Source organism: Erythrolamprus reginae, chromosome 10 (assembly GCF_031021105.1).
Source record: "Erythrolamprus reginae isolate rEryReg1 chromosome 10, rEryReg1.hap1, whole genome shotgun sequence".
Classification (NCBI taxonomy): Eukaryota; Metazoa; Chordata; class Lepidosauria; order Squamata; family Dipsadidae; genus Erythrolamprus; species Erythrolamprus reginae.
Window position 1 is genome coordinate 1,688,689 of NC_091959.1, and position 14,157 is coordinate 1,702,845.

The 14,157-nt window shown below is 42.2% G+C and overlaps 2 protein-coding genes across 2 annotated transcripts in view; one reads left to right on the forward strand and one right to left on the reverse strand.

Moving 5' to 3' along the window:
• MTMR10 (myotubularin related protein 10) overlaps nucleotides 1-14,157 on the forward strand; it is a 780,230-nt gene that overhangs the window by 174,928 nt on the left and 591,145 nt on the right. The window lies entirely within an intron of this gene.
• The window catches only part of ENTREP2 (endosomal transmembrane epsin interactor 2), a 29,882-nt gene that overhangs the window by 12,609 nt on the left and 3,116 nt on the right, over nucleotides 1-14,157 (reverse strand). Inside the window, exon 2 of the mRNA XM_070762022.1 lies at nucleotides 11,346-11,474. Within this exon, the coding sequence (XP_070618123.1) occupies nucleotides 11,346-11,474 (129 nt within the window). The remainder of the gene's footprint in view (nucleotides 1-11,345; nucleotides 11,475-14,157) is intronic.

The following is a 14,157-nucleotide window of genomic DNA, read 5'->3' on the forward strand; positions in this document are numbered from 1 at the left end:
TGCCACATTATAGTAGAGGTCAGATAAGGATGCACGGCACAGTTCTGGAGTCCAGAGATGCTACAGGCGGCTCACGGGTTCAACCCCGATGACAGAAAATCAGAAATCACATTCTAGGCCCCCCAGAAACTGCCTCCCTGAATCAAGAGGGAATCTTGCTGAAGATATTGCCCATCTCCATCACATATACATACGTGGTTGCTTCTTTGACCCCTATGACAGTCATTAAGTGCTGCACCTGATGATTCTTGACAAATGTATCTTTTCTCTTATGTCCACTGAGAGCATCTGCACCAAAGACAAATTCCTTGTGTGTCCAATCACACTTGGTCAATAAAGAATTCTATTCTATTCTATTCTATTTTCTATTCTATTCTATTCTGTTCTGTTCTGTTCTGTTCCGTGCCATTCTGTTCCGTTCCATTCTTCTAATATTCTATTCTTCTAATATTTTATTCTATTCTAGTCTTATTTCTATTTCTATTCTACTCTATTCTACTTCTATTATTCTTCTCATTGTTTCTATCACCTATCTCCTCCCACTTTGATTGTATGACTGTAACTTATTGTTCATATCCTTACGATTTATACTAATATTGTTTCCTGATTGCTTATTTGTACCCTGTGACAATCATTAAGTGTTGTACCTCATGATTCTTGACAAATGTCTCTTTTCTCTTATGTCCATTGAGAGCATCTGCACCAAAGACAAATTCCTCGCGTGTCCAATCACACTTGGCCAATAAAGAATTCCATTCCATATTCTTCCATTCCATTACACTCTAATCTACTCTACTCCTATTAACCTTCTCATTGTTCCTATCACCCAACTCCTCCCACGCATGACAGTATGACTGTAACTTTGTTGCTTGTATCGTTAATATTTATATTGATTGTTTCCCGATTGCTTATTGGACACCTATGACCATCATTAAGTGTTGCACCTCATGATTTTTGACAAATGTCTCTTTTTCTGAGATGATCTGCACCAAAGACAAATTCCTCGCGTGTCCAATCACACTTGGCCAATAAAGATTTTTTTGTGTGTGTTTGTGTGTATATAGCAAATCAGGACCATTTGTCTCACCTCAAGGCCTAATAATACAAGTTACAGCACATCCCCTGCTGCTCAACATGAAAAATGTATAAACTAACTCCACCTTGTAACTGTCTAAGTAATTGAACAGCGGAGGACGTGTCGTGTGTGAATCCCCCTGTCTGTTAACCAGCTCACCCAGCGCAACAAAGGCAGGAAGCAGGCGAAGAATCAGTTGGGTTCGAGCAGGCAGGATTGTATTTCTGGGTCCTTATCATCCTGCATGCGGCAAATTGAACCATGTCGAAGTGAGCATGGTTGATAGCGAGACGATGAGGAATCAATTTCGGTTATCTCGGGCCTTTGCTCTATCAGCGCGGTTATGGCAGGGATTCTGACCTTCATGGCAAAGCAGAATTTATACCTCCGCCACTTGCTATTTCTTTGCAGGGCTGAAGTTTGCACAGGGCTATTTTTTTTAAAAAAAAAGTTAATTGTTTCTTGGAACAATTAGCTCAATAGATTTGCAAGACTCAAATAAGATGTGAATTTGATGACCAGTGATTAATTAGGCACAGAAGCCATTAGAGATGATGGGGCTAATTCTCTTCTCTGGCCAGGCAGGTCGTGGAGCAAATATTTCCTTCTGCATCCTGAGGAACACTGTTAATAATAATAATAATAATAATAATAATAATAATAATAATAATAATAATAATAATGAAATTTTAAAAAGAAAAAAGGGAGGGAGGGAGGAAGAAAGAAAGGAGAGAGAGAGGAGGGAAGGAAAGAAGGAAGAAAGAAAGAAAGAAAGAAAGAAAGGAGAGAGGAAGGAAGGAAAGAAGGAAGGAAGGAAGGAAGGAAGAAAGAAAGAGGGGGAGAGAGAGGAGGGAAGGAGGGAAAGAGGGAGGAAGGAAATAAGGAAGGAAGGAAGGAAATAAGGAAGGAAGGAAGAGGGAGAGAGAGAGGAGAGAGGGAGGGAGGAGATGGATCCTCTTCTATTACCAGATTGGTGATATGAATCACCTTCTTAGATGCCAACAAATAATAATTAGAGAAATCCAGGCTACAACCGTCAAGAGCTCCAGAGTGGAAGAAAGTTAAGGCAGGACAAGAAGCAACGGATGGAAACTAACCAAGGAGAGAAGCAACTTAGAAACAAGGAGAAACTCCCTAACAGTGAGAACAATTAAATCAGTGGAACGTCTTGCCCCCAGAGGTTTTGGGTGCTACATCAACTGGAGGCTTTAAAGAAGAGACTGGACATTTGCCTGCAGTGGTACAAGACATCCTGCTTGAGCAGAGCTTTGGAATATAAGACCTCCAAGGCCCTTTGCGACTCTATTATTCTGCTGTATGGAGACAAGAGCTGGGAAAAAGTCCTTCTCTTTAGAGAACTGTAGTTGCCCAAAGTAGGATAGAAAAAATTGGATGGGGCTGGATCAGCTCTTTTCGGAAAGTGTTCGGAAACTTCAGATCGTGCAGAATGCAGCTGCGAGAGCAATCATGGGTTTCCCCAAATATGCCCATGTCACACCAACACTCCGCAGTCTGCATTGGTTGCTGATCAGTTTCCGGTCACAATTCAAAGTGTTGGTTATGACCTATAAAGCCCTTCATGACACCGGACCAGAATATCTCCGGGACCGCCTTCTGCCGCATGAATCCCAGTGACCGTTTCGGTCCCACAGAGTCAGCCTTCTCCAGGTCCCGTCGACTAAACAATGTCGTCTGGCGGGACCCAGGGGAAGAGCCTTCTCTGTGGTGGCTCCGACCCTCTGGAACCAGCTCCCCCCTGAGATTAGGATTGCCCCCACCCTCCTTGCCTTTCGCAAACTCCTTAAAACCCACCTTTGCCGTCAGGCATGGGGGAACTAAAACATCTCCCCCTTGCCCATGTTGTTTTGCTGTTTGATTGATTGTGTGCTTGTTTTTTAATATTCTGGGGTTGTTTTTAATGAATTTTTTAGCTTAAAATTGTAATTGGATTGGTGGGTATTGGATTTGCTATTATGTATTGTTTTTACTTTGTTGTGAGCCGCCCCGAGTTTGCGGAGAGGGGCGGCATATAAATCCAATAAATCTAATCTAATCTTTTCTGGCAAATAAGCAGCTCAGAGTCTGCAGGATACAAGTTACTGCCCTTAATAGCAGCTTTGACCCTTAACAACATGTTAGATGAAGTTCCTCTATTTCTATGCTGGTCACGTCCGAGATGATGGATTTGCTCTAAAGCCCAGCGAGATCTAAGTGAAATTTTCTTTTTGCTTATTGCCTTCTCTGGCGTGACCCAGGCCACCAAAGCCTGCCGGTGGCCAGAGTGAAGGATCGCTCTCCTTGCCCCCCATCCCCCGGGCTCTCCATTTGGCCTCCTCATTAGAAAAACATGGAAGAAACTCATAAATCAGAAGAGCTGGCTAAAAAAAAAGACAGGCAGGGAATCAGACCATTTGGTCGATGCTTTGGGAAACAGAAGTTCAAGGGTGAAAATTAAACCAGAGTTGGTAACTCTTTGCATTGCGTGGAGGGGCTGTAACTTTTCTAAATATTTATTTGTTAAAGATATATGCCACCCACCTCGTTCTGAAAAGTAACCTGGGCAGCTAATAGAAACATAGAAGATTGACGGCAGAAACAGACCTCCTGGTCCATCTAATAATTTAATAATATTAATTTATTAGATTTGTATGCCACCCTTCTCCGAAGACTCACAACAACATAAACAGTGTACAAATCCAATTTTAAAAAAATACAATTTAAAACCCTTATAATAAAATAATCACACAATCCAATCAAACCATACACCAACCCAGTCTACCCTTATACTATTTCCTGTATTTTATCTTAGGATGGATCTATGTTTATCACATTCATTGACTGTGATTGACCAACCATGTCTGCTGGAAGTTTGTTCCAAGCATCTACGACTCTTTCAGTCAAATAATATCTTCTCACGTTGCTTCTGATCTTTCCCCCAACTAACCTCAAATTGCACCCCCTTGTTCTTGTGTTCACTTTCCTATTAAAAACACTTCCCCCTGAACCTTATTTATCTCTTGAACATATTTAAATGTTTTGATCATGCCCCCCCTTTCCCTTCTGCCCTCCAGACTATGCAGATTGAGTTCATGAAGTCTTTCCTGAGAAGTTTTATGCTTAAGTCCTTCCACTTTATATGTTTAAGACCTTCCACTAATAGTTTTACTAAAGCAAAAATAAATCAGCATGCAGCCCAGAGATATTAACTATCACAACACATGTATTGAAACAAAAAGCTAGGTGACATATTCTAGACCCAGCCTCAGAACCCCCAGATGTGCATTGGTGCAGACCCAAGCTCTCCAGCTGTGATGAAAATTGCTCAGCAGATGCTCGGACACACTCTTTCTGTATCTACTCAAAGGCCAAAGCAATTTGGATGAAACCTCTTCTTTTGAAACTCCTGTTACCATAGAAGCAGGAAAGAGATCGTGGTTTTGGCTAGCCGTCAGACATTTAATCAGAATCCAACAATTATTTGGGTCTTTCTCTCTTTTATAGACATTTTTCACTCCAGAATTTGGATACTTAGGAATATCCAAGATTTCAGCACCATAGACAGTTCCCCAAAATGCTTCAAGATTCAGGACCAGGAGCCATCAACCCCAAAATCTGAAGGAGGTGAGGAATTGTGAGCTCTATCTTGACCTAGGGAGCTAAGTCAACATTAGCTTAGTTGCCACTTGGAGGGGGGATTTCTAGGTTTGTAAACTAGACTGGAAATAATCTCCAGTAGGAGGTAATTATAAATGACTTGCAAATACTTCTAGATTGTTGCCAAGAAAATGAAAGAATCCTATTCCAGAAGACACGTTCAACTCAACAAAGAGCTTCCTTTGATGACTCAAGTCAATACTATCTATCTTTGATAGCTTCTACTCCTAAGGCAGCGGTTCTCAACCTGTGGGTCGCAACCTCTTTGGGGATCAAATTATTCATCTAAGATCTTTGGAAAACACATGTCTTCGATGGTCTTAGGAACCAAGACACCACTCTTCTATCCATCTCCAGATCAGTTCTATCCATCTCCAGATCAGTTCTATCCATCTCCAGATCAGTTCTATCCATCTCCAGATCCAGTTCCACCGATCAACCATCCTGACTGTCAGGAAATTTATCCTTAGTCTTAAGTTACTTCTCTCCTTGTTTAGTTTCCACCCATTGCTTCTTGTTCTACCCTCAGGTGCTTTGGAGAATAGGTTGACTACTTCTTCTTTGTGGCAACCACTGAGTATTGGAACACTGCTATCATGTCTCCCCTGGTTCTTCTCTTCATTAAACTAGCCATGCCCAGACAGATGGTTATCTAACATCTGCTTAATAAAAGCTTCCAGTGTTGGAGCATTCACAACTTCTGGAGGCAACTTCTGTTCCACGGATCAATTGTTCTCACTGTCAGGAAATTTCTCGTTAGTTCTAAGTTGCTTCTCCTTGTTTAGTTTCCACCCATTGCTTCCTGTTCTACCTGCAGATGCTTTTGAGAATAGCTTGACTCCCTCTTCTTTGGGGCAACCCCTGAGATATTGGAAGGCTGCTATCCTGTCTCCCCTGGTCCTTCTCTTCATCAAACTAGTCAGGCCCAGTTCCTGCAACTGCTCTTCATACGTTTTAGCCTCCAGTCCCTTAACAATCTTTGTTGCTCTTCTCTGCACTTATTATGTGCAAAGAAGAGCATTATGTTATATAGGTTCCATCATTCAAGAGCATTATGTTACATTAAGATATAAGAAATGCCACCAGGTGGCCTTAAGGGAAGGCTCACTAGAGGAGGCTATGGAAGCAGAGACAGTGATGACAAGGCAAGAGTAAAATTTGTCAAAATGTAATAGAGGGCAGCTGTTTCTGCCATCTGTTTTCCTGCTCAACCCACTGTTGATTCTACTGTGCTTAAAGAAATGCAGTTTGGAAGCCTCCCTGCACTACGACACCCCAGCCTACTCCCTTCAAACCAGTCCTCCCCCCACCCCACCCCATCCAGAACCATGTCTAGAGCCCAACAAAGGGAAAACTAAAATTAGCTCATGGCTTGAAGAGGTTAAACATTTGCAAGGAGGGAAAGCTATAATCTTTCCTCGCCTACAAAAAGATATGGATGAAATCGAATGGGTCCAAAGACGGGCTACAAGAATGGTGGAAGGTCTTAAGCATAAAGAAAGACTTCATGAACTCTATATGTATAGTCTGGAGGACAGAAGGGAAAGGGGGGACACGATCGAAACATTTAAATATGTGAAAGGGTTAAATAAGGTTCAGTAGGGAAGTATTTTTAGTAGGGAAGTGAACCCAAGAACAAGGGGGCACAATCTGAGGTTAGTTGGGGGAAAGATCAGAAGCAACGTGAGAAAATATTACTTGACTGAAAGAGTAGTAGATGCTTGGAACAAACTTCCAGCAGACGTGGTTGGTAAATCCACAGTGACTGAATGTAAACATGCCCGGGATAAACATAGATCCATCCTAAGATAAAATACAGGAAATAGAATAAGGGCAGACTAGATGGACCAGGAGGTCTTTTTCTGCCGTCAATCTTCTATGTTTCTATCTGAAAAAAGAAAAAAATCGCAAAGCTGTGTTTTGCAGCTCGGAAAATTTAAATAGACAGGAATGCTCCGTTTTCGTGGGGCTGCGTTTTGTGGAGCGTTGCCTACAGTTCATCCAAATCCAATCATCCCGTAACAACTCCTCTGCAGAGAAATGACAACTTAATATTGTGCGTGTGACTGTGGCACAGCCATTAAATCTGGCTCCGTTGATGCGTGCGCACGCCCATTGTGTCAGACACTCTGTCAAGATCCGTGACTTGGATTCTTTATTCTTACTTCTTCCCAAAGCCAGTTCTTTTAAGACGCCGGGGAAGGAGTAGCCTCTACGATCTTAGGGAAATTACTGTAATTTGCAAACTTCCTTAGTTTTGTGATGTTTTTTTTCTCGGTGATTTTCTGGGTGGAGGGCAGTGGATTCATGCCACTTTAAATGTTCATAAAATATATTTATTATATCAAATGTAAATTTAGAAAATTGAAAGCCACGCTTTCTGGAGCGAAAGCTTGGCAATAATTGCTTATTATTCAGAAATTAAAATGCCCCGTTTGCTAAACATCTTAGGTGGGCAAGGCATTTCAAGATGGACCATGTCTGGATATATATATATAAGCAGAGTAATGCAGGAGGACTAGATAAGATATCAGAATCTATTGTGACAATTTAATGAACCAGATAAATGATGAAGACACGTTTGTGTCTTCAGTCTTCTATATACAGGAATGTTACATCAGCCATATTGAGCTTCCTTACAAGTAGATATTCAACCAATCCAGGCTTCTAGTAGATACTAAACCGATCCAGGTTTCTTGGTATCACTATCTCAGTTCTACTCAATATCTAACTCATGCTCAAACTGCTCCAGCCAGCCTCCACCATCAACAGCAAATAACCAACGACCAACAAGATCAACAACCAGCAAGACCAACAAGGGGATTGGAGGTTGATTTGCATCTTATAATGCTCTGGCCCAATCACATTGCAGTTCACACCCAATGACTCCACAGGAGCATGATTTACATTCTACATTACCTTATATGGTAATACTGTTAGTACAATGTACATGGTTGTTAGGGTTTGCCATTGTAAACTACCTATTGTAGTCTCTTGTACTGTCACTTTAAATATTTTGTGCTGGTTCGCCATAAGAGGGCACCAGTACTCCTTCCCTCAATGATGCTTTAACGCTCATTCACTTTTGCTTTGCCTTGAGGGGGGAGTGTATTTGCTTAATGCTTGTTATGGATTGTTTCTATTTTCTATATACTGTATGTAAATAGTATTTATTTAGTATAACTAAGTCTGTGTCTTTTTTTTCTTTGGCTTTACTACACATCCACACTGTTAAAATTCTCTGCTCAGTGTATCTCAAAGGTCTCATAGCCTAGCTATACCGAGACATACCAACAAATACATTTCAACTTTTACCTTATATGGTCCTACACCCATTCCTTCTTCCTTCCCTCCCTCCCTCCCTCCCTCCCTTCCCAGTGGTTAGAATGCATCATTGCAGGCTTACTCTGCCCACTGCCACCAGTTCGATCCTGAATGACTCAAGGTTGACTCAGGGTTCCACCCTTCCAAAGTAAAATTGGAGGACCCAGATTGTTGGGGGGCAAGAGGCTGACTCCGTAAACCACTTAGAGAGGGCTGTGAAGCACCGTGAAACGGTATATAAGGGCTATTAGTTTCAAGAGATGGGAGTCTCCACTTGTCTGGTGTAATTCTAGAGCAGTGTTTCTCCACCTTGATGGGACTCCATCTCATTTACAGGCTCATGAGGAAGTTGAGGTCTATCAGAAGCCATCAGAGGCTGTGGAGCAATTATGGGAAAAGTTGGACGGCTACATGTCTTACTGGTGGACTTCCTGGATGTCTATTTGGGAATGCAAGAAGAGGACCAAGTGAGCTTCAGTTTACTCCAGCAGTCTCTTAACACCCTCCTACCCCTTACTAAGATCCACAGGAGCTGTCAATCTCAGCACGTCATCTGTCTCTTGATGCAACTGGTCCAAAAGAACACAGTTGGGGGAAACATCTCACCCAGCTTCCACGCCTAACCGATTGGCTTCCAGTGAGAAAATAACACGCCTGTCAGTTCTGCCCGCCGTGAGCTTTTGAGGGGTTCATTCCAGCTACTTGCCAGGGGCAAAACTTAGGGTGTGAAGCCATAAAAAGGCCCTTGGATGATCGGTCAGCTTGACAGGGCCTTGAGGAAGAGCCTCATTAGCATCTCAGCCGACTGTGCCAGAGGGTTTGGGAGGTGCGATCTGGCTCCCTTCCTTTCTGCTTGACTGACCTCAGTGACAAAAGCTTCCTGACTTAGATACCTACAATCACCTGATGAAAAGGGATAATGAACAGTCAATGTCTTTTCACCCATGAAATTGCTCTCCCTGTTTTCTTTCTCCTCGGGAAACTCAAGAACCAGCTTCAGATTACAAATGAGAGGGATCTAACTGTCGGAATATTATCAATGTTGGGGCAAGTTCTACTGCTGGCTGGAGGAAAGGAAAAAGTGATAGATGTATATTTAGTGATGTTATTGTTAACTGGAATGACTTCTTGGTGAAAAGTGGGTTAAGGGAAAATAGACATAGGATTAGACACAGAAGTATATGATTTGTCTATAATAACTCTATCCTATTCTTGACAAATCGTCAGGCATGGGGGAACTGAGACTTTCCCTCCCCCTAGGCTTATAAAATTTATGCATGGTATGTCTGTATGTATGATTGGTTTTTAAATTGGGGTTTTAAATTAACTTAAATATTAGATTTGTTTACATTGTATTATTATTGCTGTGAGCTGCCCCGAGTCTGCGGAGAGGGGCAGCATACAAATCTGATTAATAAATAAATAAATAAATTAATAAATGTCCATTCTCTTTTATGTCCACTGAGAGCATCTGCACCAAAGAGAGATTCCTTGTGTGTCCAATCACACTTGGCCAATAAAGAATTGAATCCTATCCTATTCTATATTCTTATTCTATTCTATTCTATTCTATTCTATATTCTATTCTATTCTACTCTACTCTATTCTGTTCAACTCTACTCTACTCTATTCTTGACAAATTTATCTTTTACTTTATGTACACTGAGAGTATTTGCACCAAAGACAAATTCCTTGTGTGTCCAATCACACTGGGCCAATAAAGAATTCTATTCTATTCTATTCTATATTCTATCCTACATTCTATCCTATCCTTTCCTATCCTATTATATTCTTGACAAATGTCTATGTTCTTTTATGTACACTGAGAACTTATGCACCAAAGACAAATTCCTTGTGTGTCCAATCACACTTGCCCTATTAAGAATTCTGTTCTATTCTATATTTTTTCAACCATTGGCCTCTTCTAACAAGGGGGAAATTATTAAAACCTTCCCTGAAGAGGCCTTCAGCAGATATGTGAGGACTAGAATCCTGAGAAGAGCTCTCCCATGGCAGAAGCTGGCTTCTTTCCTTCAGAGCAATCTCAAATAATTTTTCAAGCCTTTGTAGTGGGGAAGAATAATGGCAGTCTCGCATTTATGTTTTAATTTTGCTTAACGCGCAGAAGGTTTTGAAAACCGTTCCTTGCTCTAATCTAGATACAAAGCCTTTGGCGGATCCTCTGGGGAAGGCTTTTAATAACACTTTTAAAGCAAGGAGGCATAAATTCCAGAGTTTATCCAATATTTAACAACGGGAAAAGACCCCTTAGGAATTAACAAAGCCAGCGGAAGGGTTTCCTTTTTTGGCTTTTCTTTATGGCTTTTAAGGCAGTGAAAATATGCTTATTGTATTCTTAAATGCCTGCTGGAATTGGAGGGAAAGCCCATTTTCAGTTATTGTGCCATAACAACGTCTCTCTCTGGAAGGGTTTGATTATAACCAAGAATGCTGAGATAAAGGAGCCCAATCGAGTGGAGTATCCTGGTGGGGAAAATGAGATTTTTGTCATTTAACAGGGGGTCGCCTATTCATCTGCAGGATTTCCAGCTAAAATGCATTTCTAATTAACCGAAGCAGATGTTGAAACCCCTCGGTGGGAGGCCATCACTGAGAAGGGTTGTCAGGCAAAAGGAAAAGCTTTCAGATTGACAGCCGTGTAGGCAAAACGTCGGTCCAATCCCTATATTTGTTATTTGCTGTATTTATTAATTGGATTTGTATGCCACCCCTCTCCGAGGACTCGGGACGGCTCACAACAATTGCTAAAGTAAATGCTATTTTATATATTTAATATATCTGTTTTTGATATGACTGAACCATTACTCATTCATTCATTCATTCATTTGTTTATTTTATTTTATTTTATTTTATTTTATTTGATTTGTATGCCACCCCTCTCTGAAGACTCGGGGCGACTCACAACAACAGAAACAGTACAAATCCAAAATTAAAACAATTTAAAACCCCTTAATATAAAAGGAATCGTACATCTCATACAAACCATAGAAAAAACGGAAACGGCCCAGGGGAATCAATTTCCCCATTTTCTGACGACAGAGGTGAGTTTCAAGGAGTTTGCAAAAGGCAAAGAGGGTGCGGGCAGTCCTAATCTCCGGGGGGAGTTGTTTCCAGAGGGTCGGGGCCGCCACAGAGAAGGCTCTTCCCCTCGGTCCCTGACTGTCATATCTCCCGACTGCTGGATATCTACCAGAACTCCACATTTCTTTTGCATGTGTGCATCCTTGATCACCCAGGGGTCACCCTGCATGCTCCTTAACAGGACACTTACCTTGAGGGTCAGCCTGACGGCGTTGCACTCCTGCAGCGGGTTCAATTTCAGCATCTCCCCGAGGCTGCAGCCAGAAGCCTGGTATTGCAACTCACAGCACACGCAGACGCTGTCGCTGTCAAATTTAATCTGAGGAAGGAAGAGAGAGGGGGTGAGAAAACAGGGGCCATCAGGCTTCATCGCGATCAGGTCAAGCCAACATTTAACCCTGTTGATGTTCCAACCGTCATTTGAGCACTCATGACATGGAAGTCCTTCCTCTGCAGTTGGTTTCCCTCAAAGGTAGCCATGGCTTGGGAAATAAACCATGGTTAGGATTGGGGGTTTCTTCCCCTTTTAACATTCTGCACTCTATCTCTGCATTCTTGCAAATGACTCCAGCATCACAAAAATGGTAGAAAGAGGTAAACGGGTTTTAATGGAAGTGATGAATCCACAGACAAAATTGAGGTCACCGCTTCCACCCTTGAAAGTCCCAAATGCGATTGTCTCGTCCGTCGTGTGATTTTTATCCTGCCTCCCATGGTCTAATCCTGCCCTTAGGGGAGGACATCATTATCTCCTCCTGCAGCTGGTAGAGTGAGCCCATTTGTAAATCTTATGCATACATCTCAATAAATCTCAACCAACAAGCGCTCTCTCTTGCACATTGGCAAAAAGAATCAGAACATCAAATACAAGCTGAGTAGACAAGACCTTACAGATGACCCTCACTCCGTAAAAGACTTTGGAATATTCCTTTCAAATGATCTAAGTGCCAAAGCCCCCTGCAACAACATCGCCAAAAACGCTTCAAGAGTTGTCAACCTAATGCTACGTAGCTTCTTCTCCGGTGATCTCACACTACTAACCAGAGCATACAAAACCTTCGCCAGGCCCATCCTTGAATACAGCTCCTCTGCCTGGAACCCAAACCTGCATTTCGGATATAAATACATTAGAAAGCGTCCAGAGATACTTTACGAGAAGAGCCCTCCACGCCTCCGTTTGCAACAGAATATCTTACCCAACCAGGCTTGAAATCCTGGGCTTAAAAAGTTTGGAGCTTCATCGCTTTAAACACGACCTGAGCATAGCCCATAAAATCACCTGCTAAAACGTCCTTCCTGTCAACGACTACTTCAGATTCAACCACAACAACACATGAGCACACAGCAGATACAAACTCAAAGTAAGCCGCTCTAAACTCGACTGCAGGAAATACAATTTCAGCAACCAAGTTATTAATGCCCGGAACTCACTACCGGACTTTGTAGTATCATCACCTAACCCCCCAAATCTTTACCCATAGACTCTCCACTGTTGACCTCTATTCTATTCTATTCTATTCTATTCTATTCTGCCCTATTCTATTCTATTCTCATCCGGGTTCGCTCTTGTCCTTTAAAATCAGCTGTGTATTTTGGGAAGGCCACAACGGCTTACTTTAGAGGTACTTAGCCGTTACACAAAACCTCTTCCTTCCGTGAGCTCTAGAAATGAATAAACCTGACAGAAATACGCCAAACAAGGACGGGCGCTTATTTGTTTTGTGCATTGAGACTGCAGCTCCTGCCAACGTTTATGAAGAACAAAATGAGATTTGTCTTATTGGCTCCGTTTATTTCCGCGCTTCTATTTTAAGGAGCCACGCACGGATGCAAAGGGAACTGGGGCTTCTGGTCTCATTTTCTCCTCTGGAGTAGTTATTAAAGAGACAAAACACACACACACACACACACAAACACACATGGAGGAAACTGGGGTCAAGAAAGGACATCCATGGAGATGCACCCCAGAGAAAATTTGAAAACTTTCCCCATTTTAAGTCTCCGTTTGCAGACAGCAGAAGCCAAAATAATAGAAATACGCGGTTGGAAGGGACCTTAGAGTTCTTCTAGTCCAACCCCTTGCACAGGTTGGAAACCCTCTATCATTTCAGACAAAGGGCTGTTCAATTTTCTCTGAAAAAGCAGCCGTGTGGGAGCAACCTACGCCTTCCAAAGGGCTATACAGATTGAGTCCATTAAGACTTTCCTGATAAGTTTATAAATTTATAAATTTAATAAAATTTTATTGAGATGTGTTAGGTGTTATTATTAGCGACCGATTAGGTCCCACAGAGTGGGCCTTCTCCGGGTCCCGTCAACTAAACAATGACGGTTGGCGGGTCCCAGGGGAAGAGCCTTCTCTGTGGCGGCACCGGCTCTCTGGAACCAACTCCCCCCGGAGATTAGAACTGCCCCTACTCTTCCTGCCTTCCGTAAACTCCTTAAGACCCACCTTTGCCATCAGGCATGGGGAAATTAAACATCTCCCCCTGGGCACGTTTCATTTATACATGGTATGCTTGTGTGTGTGTCTGTTAGTATATGGGGTTTTTAAAATCTTTAAATATTTTAATTAATTGGATTATTATGATTTGTTTCACTTGTTGTGAGCCGCCCCGAGTCTTCGGAGAGGGGCGGCATACAAATCCAAATAATAAATAAATAATAAATAAATAAATATTATGTTTACAATTTATAATTATTGATTGTGCGATGTTTTTTAAAAAATGTGTTCGGAAACTTCAGATCGTGCAGAACGCAGCCGCGAGAGCCATCATAGGGTGCTTCCAAGATTCGCCCATGTTTCTTCAACACTCTGTGGCTTGCATTGGCTGCCGATCAGTTTCCGGTCACAATTCAAAGTGTTGGTCACGACCTTTAAAGCCCTACATGGCATTGGACCAGAGTACCTCCGGAACCGCCTGCTACCACACGAATCTCAGCGACCGATAAGGTCCCACAGAGTGGGCCTTCTCCGGGTCCCGTCGACTAAACAATGTCGT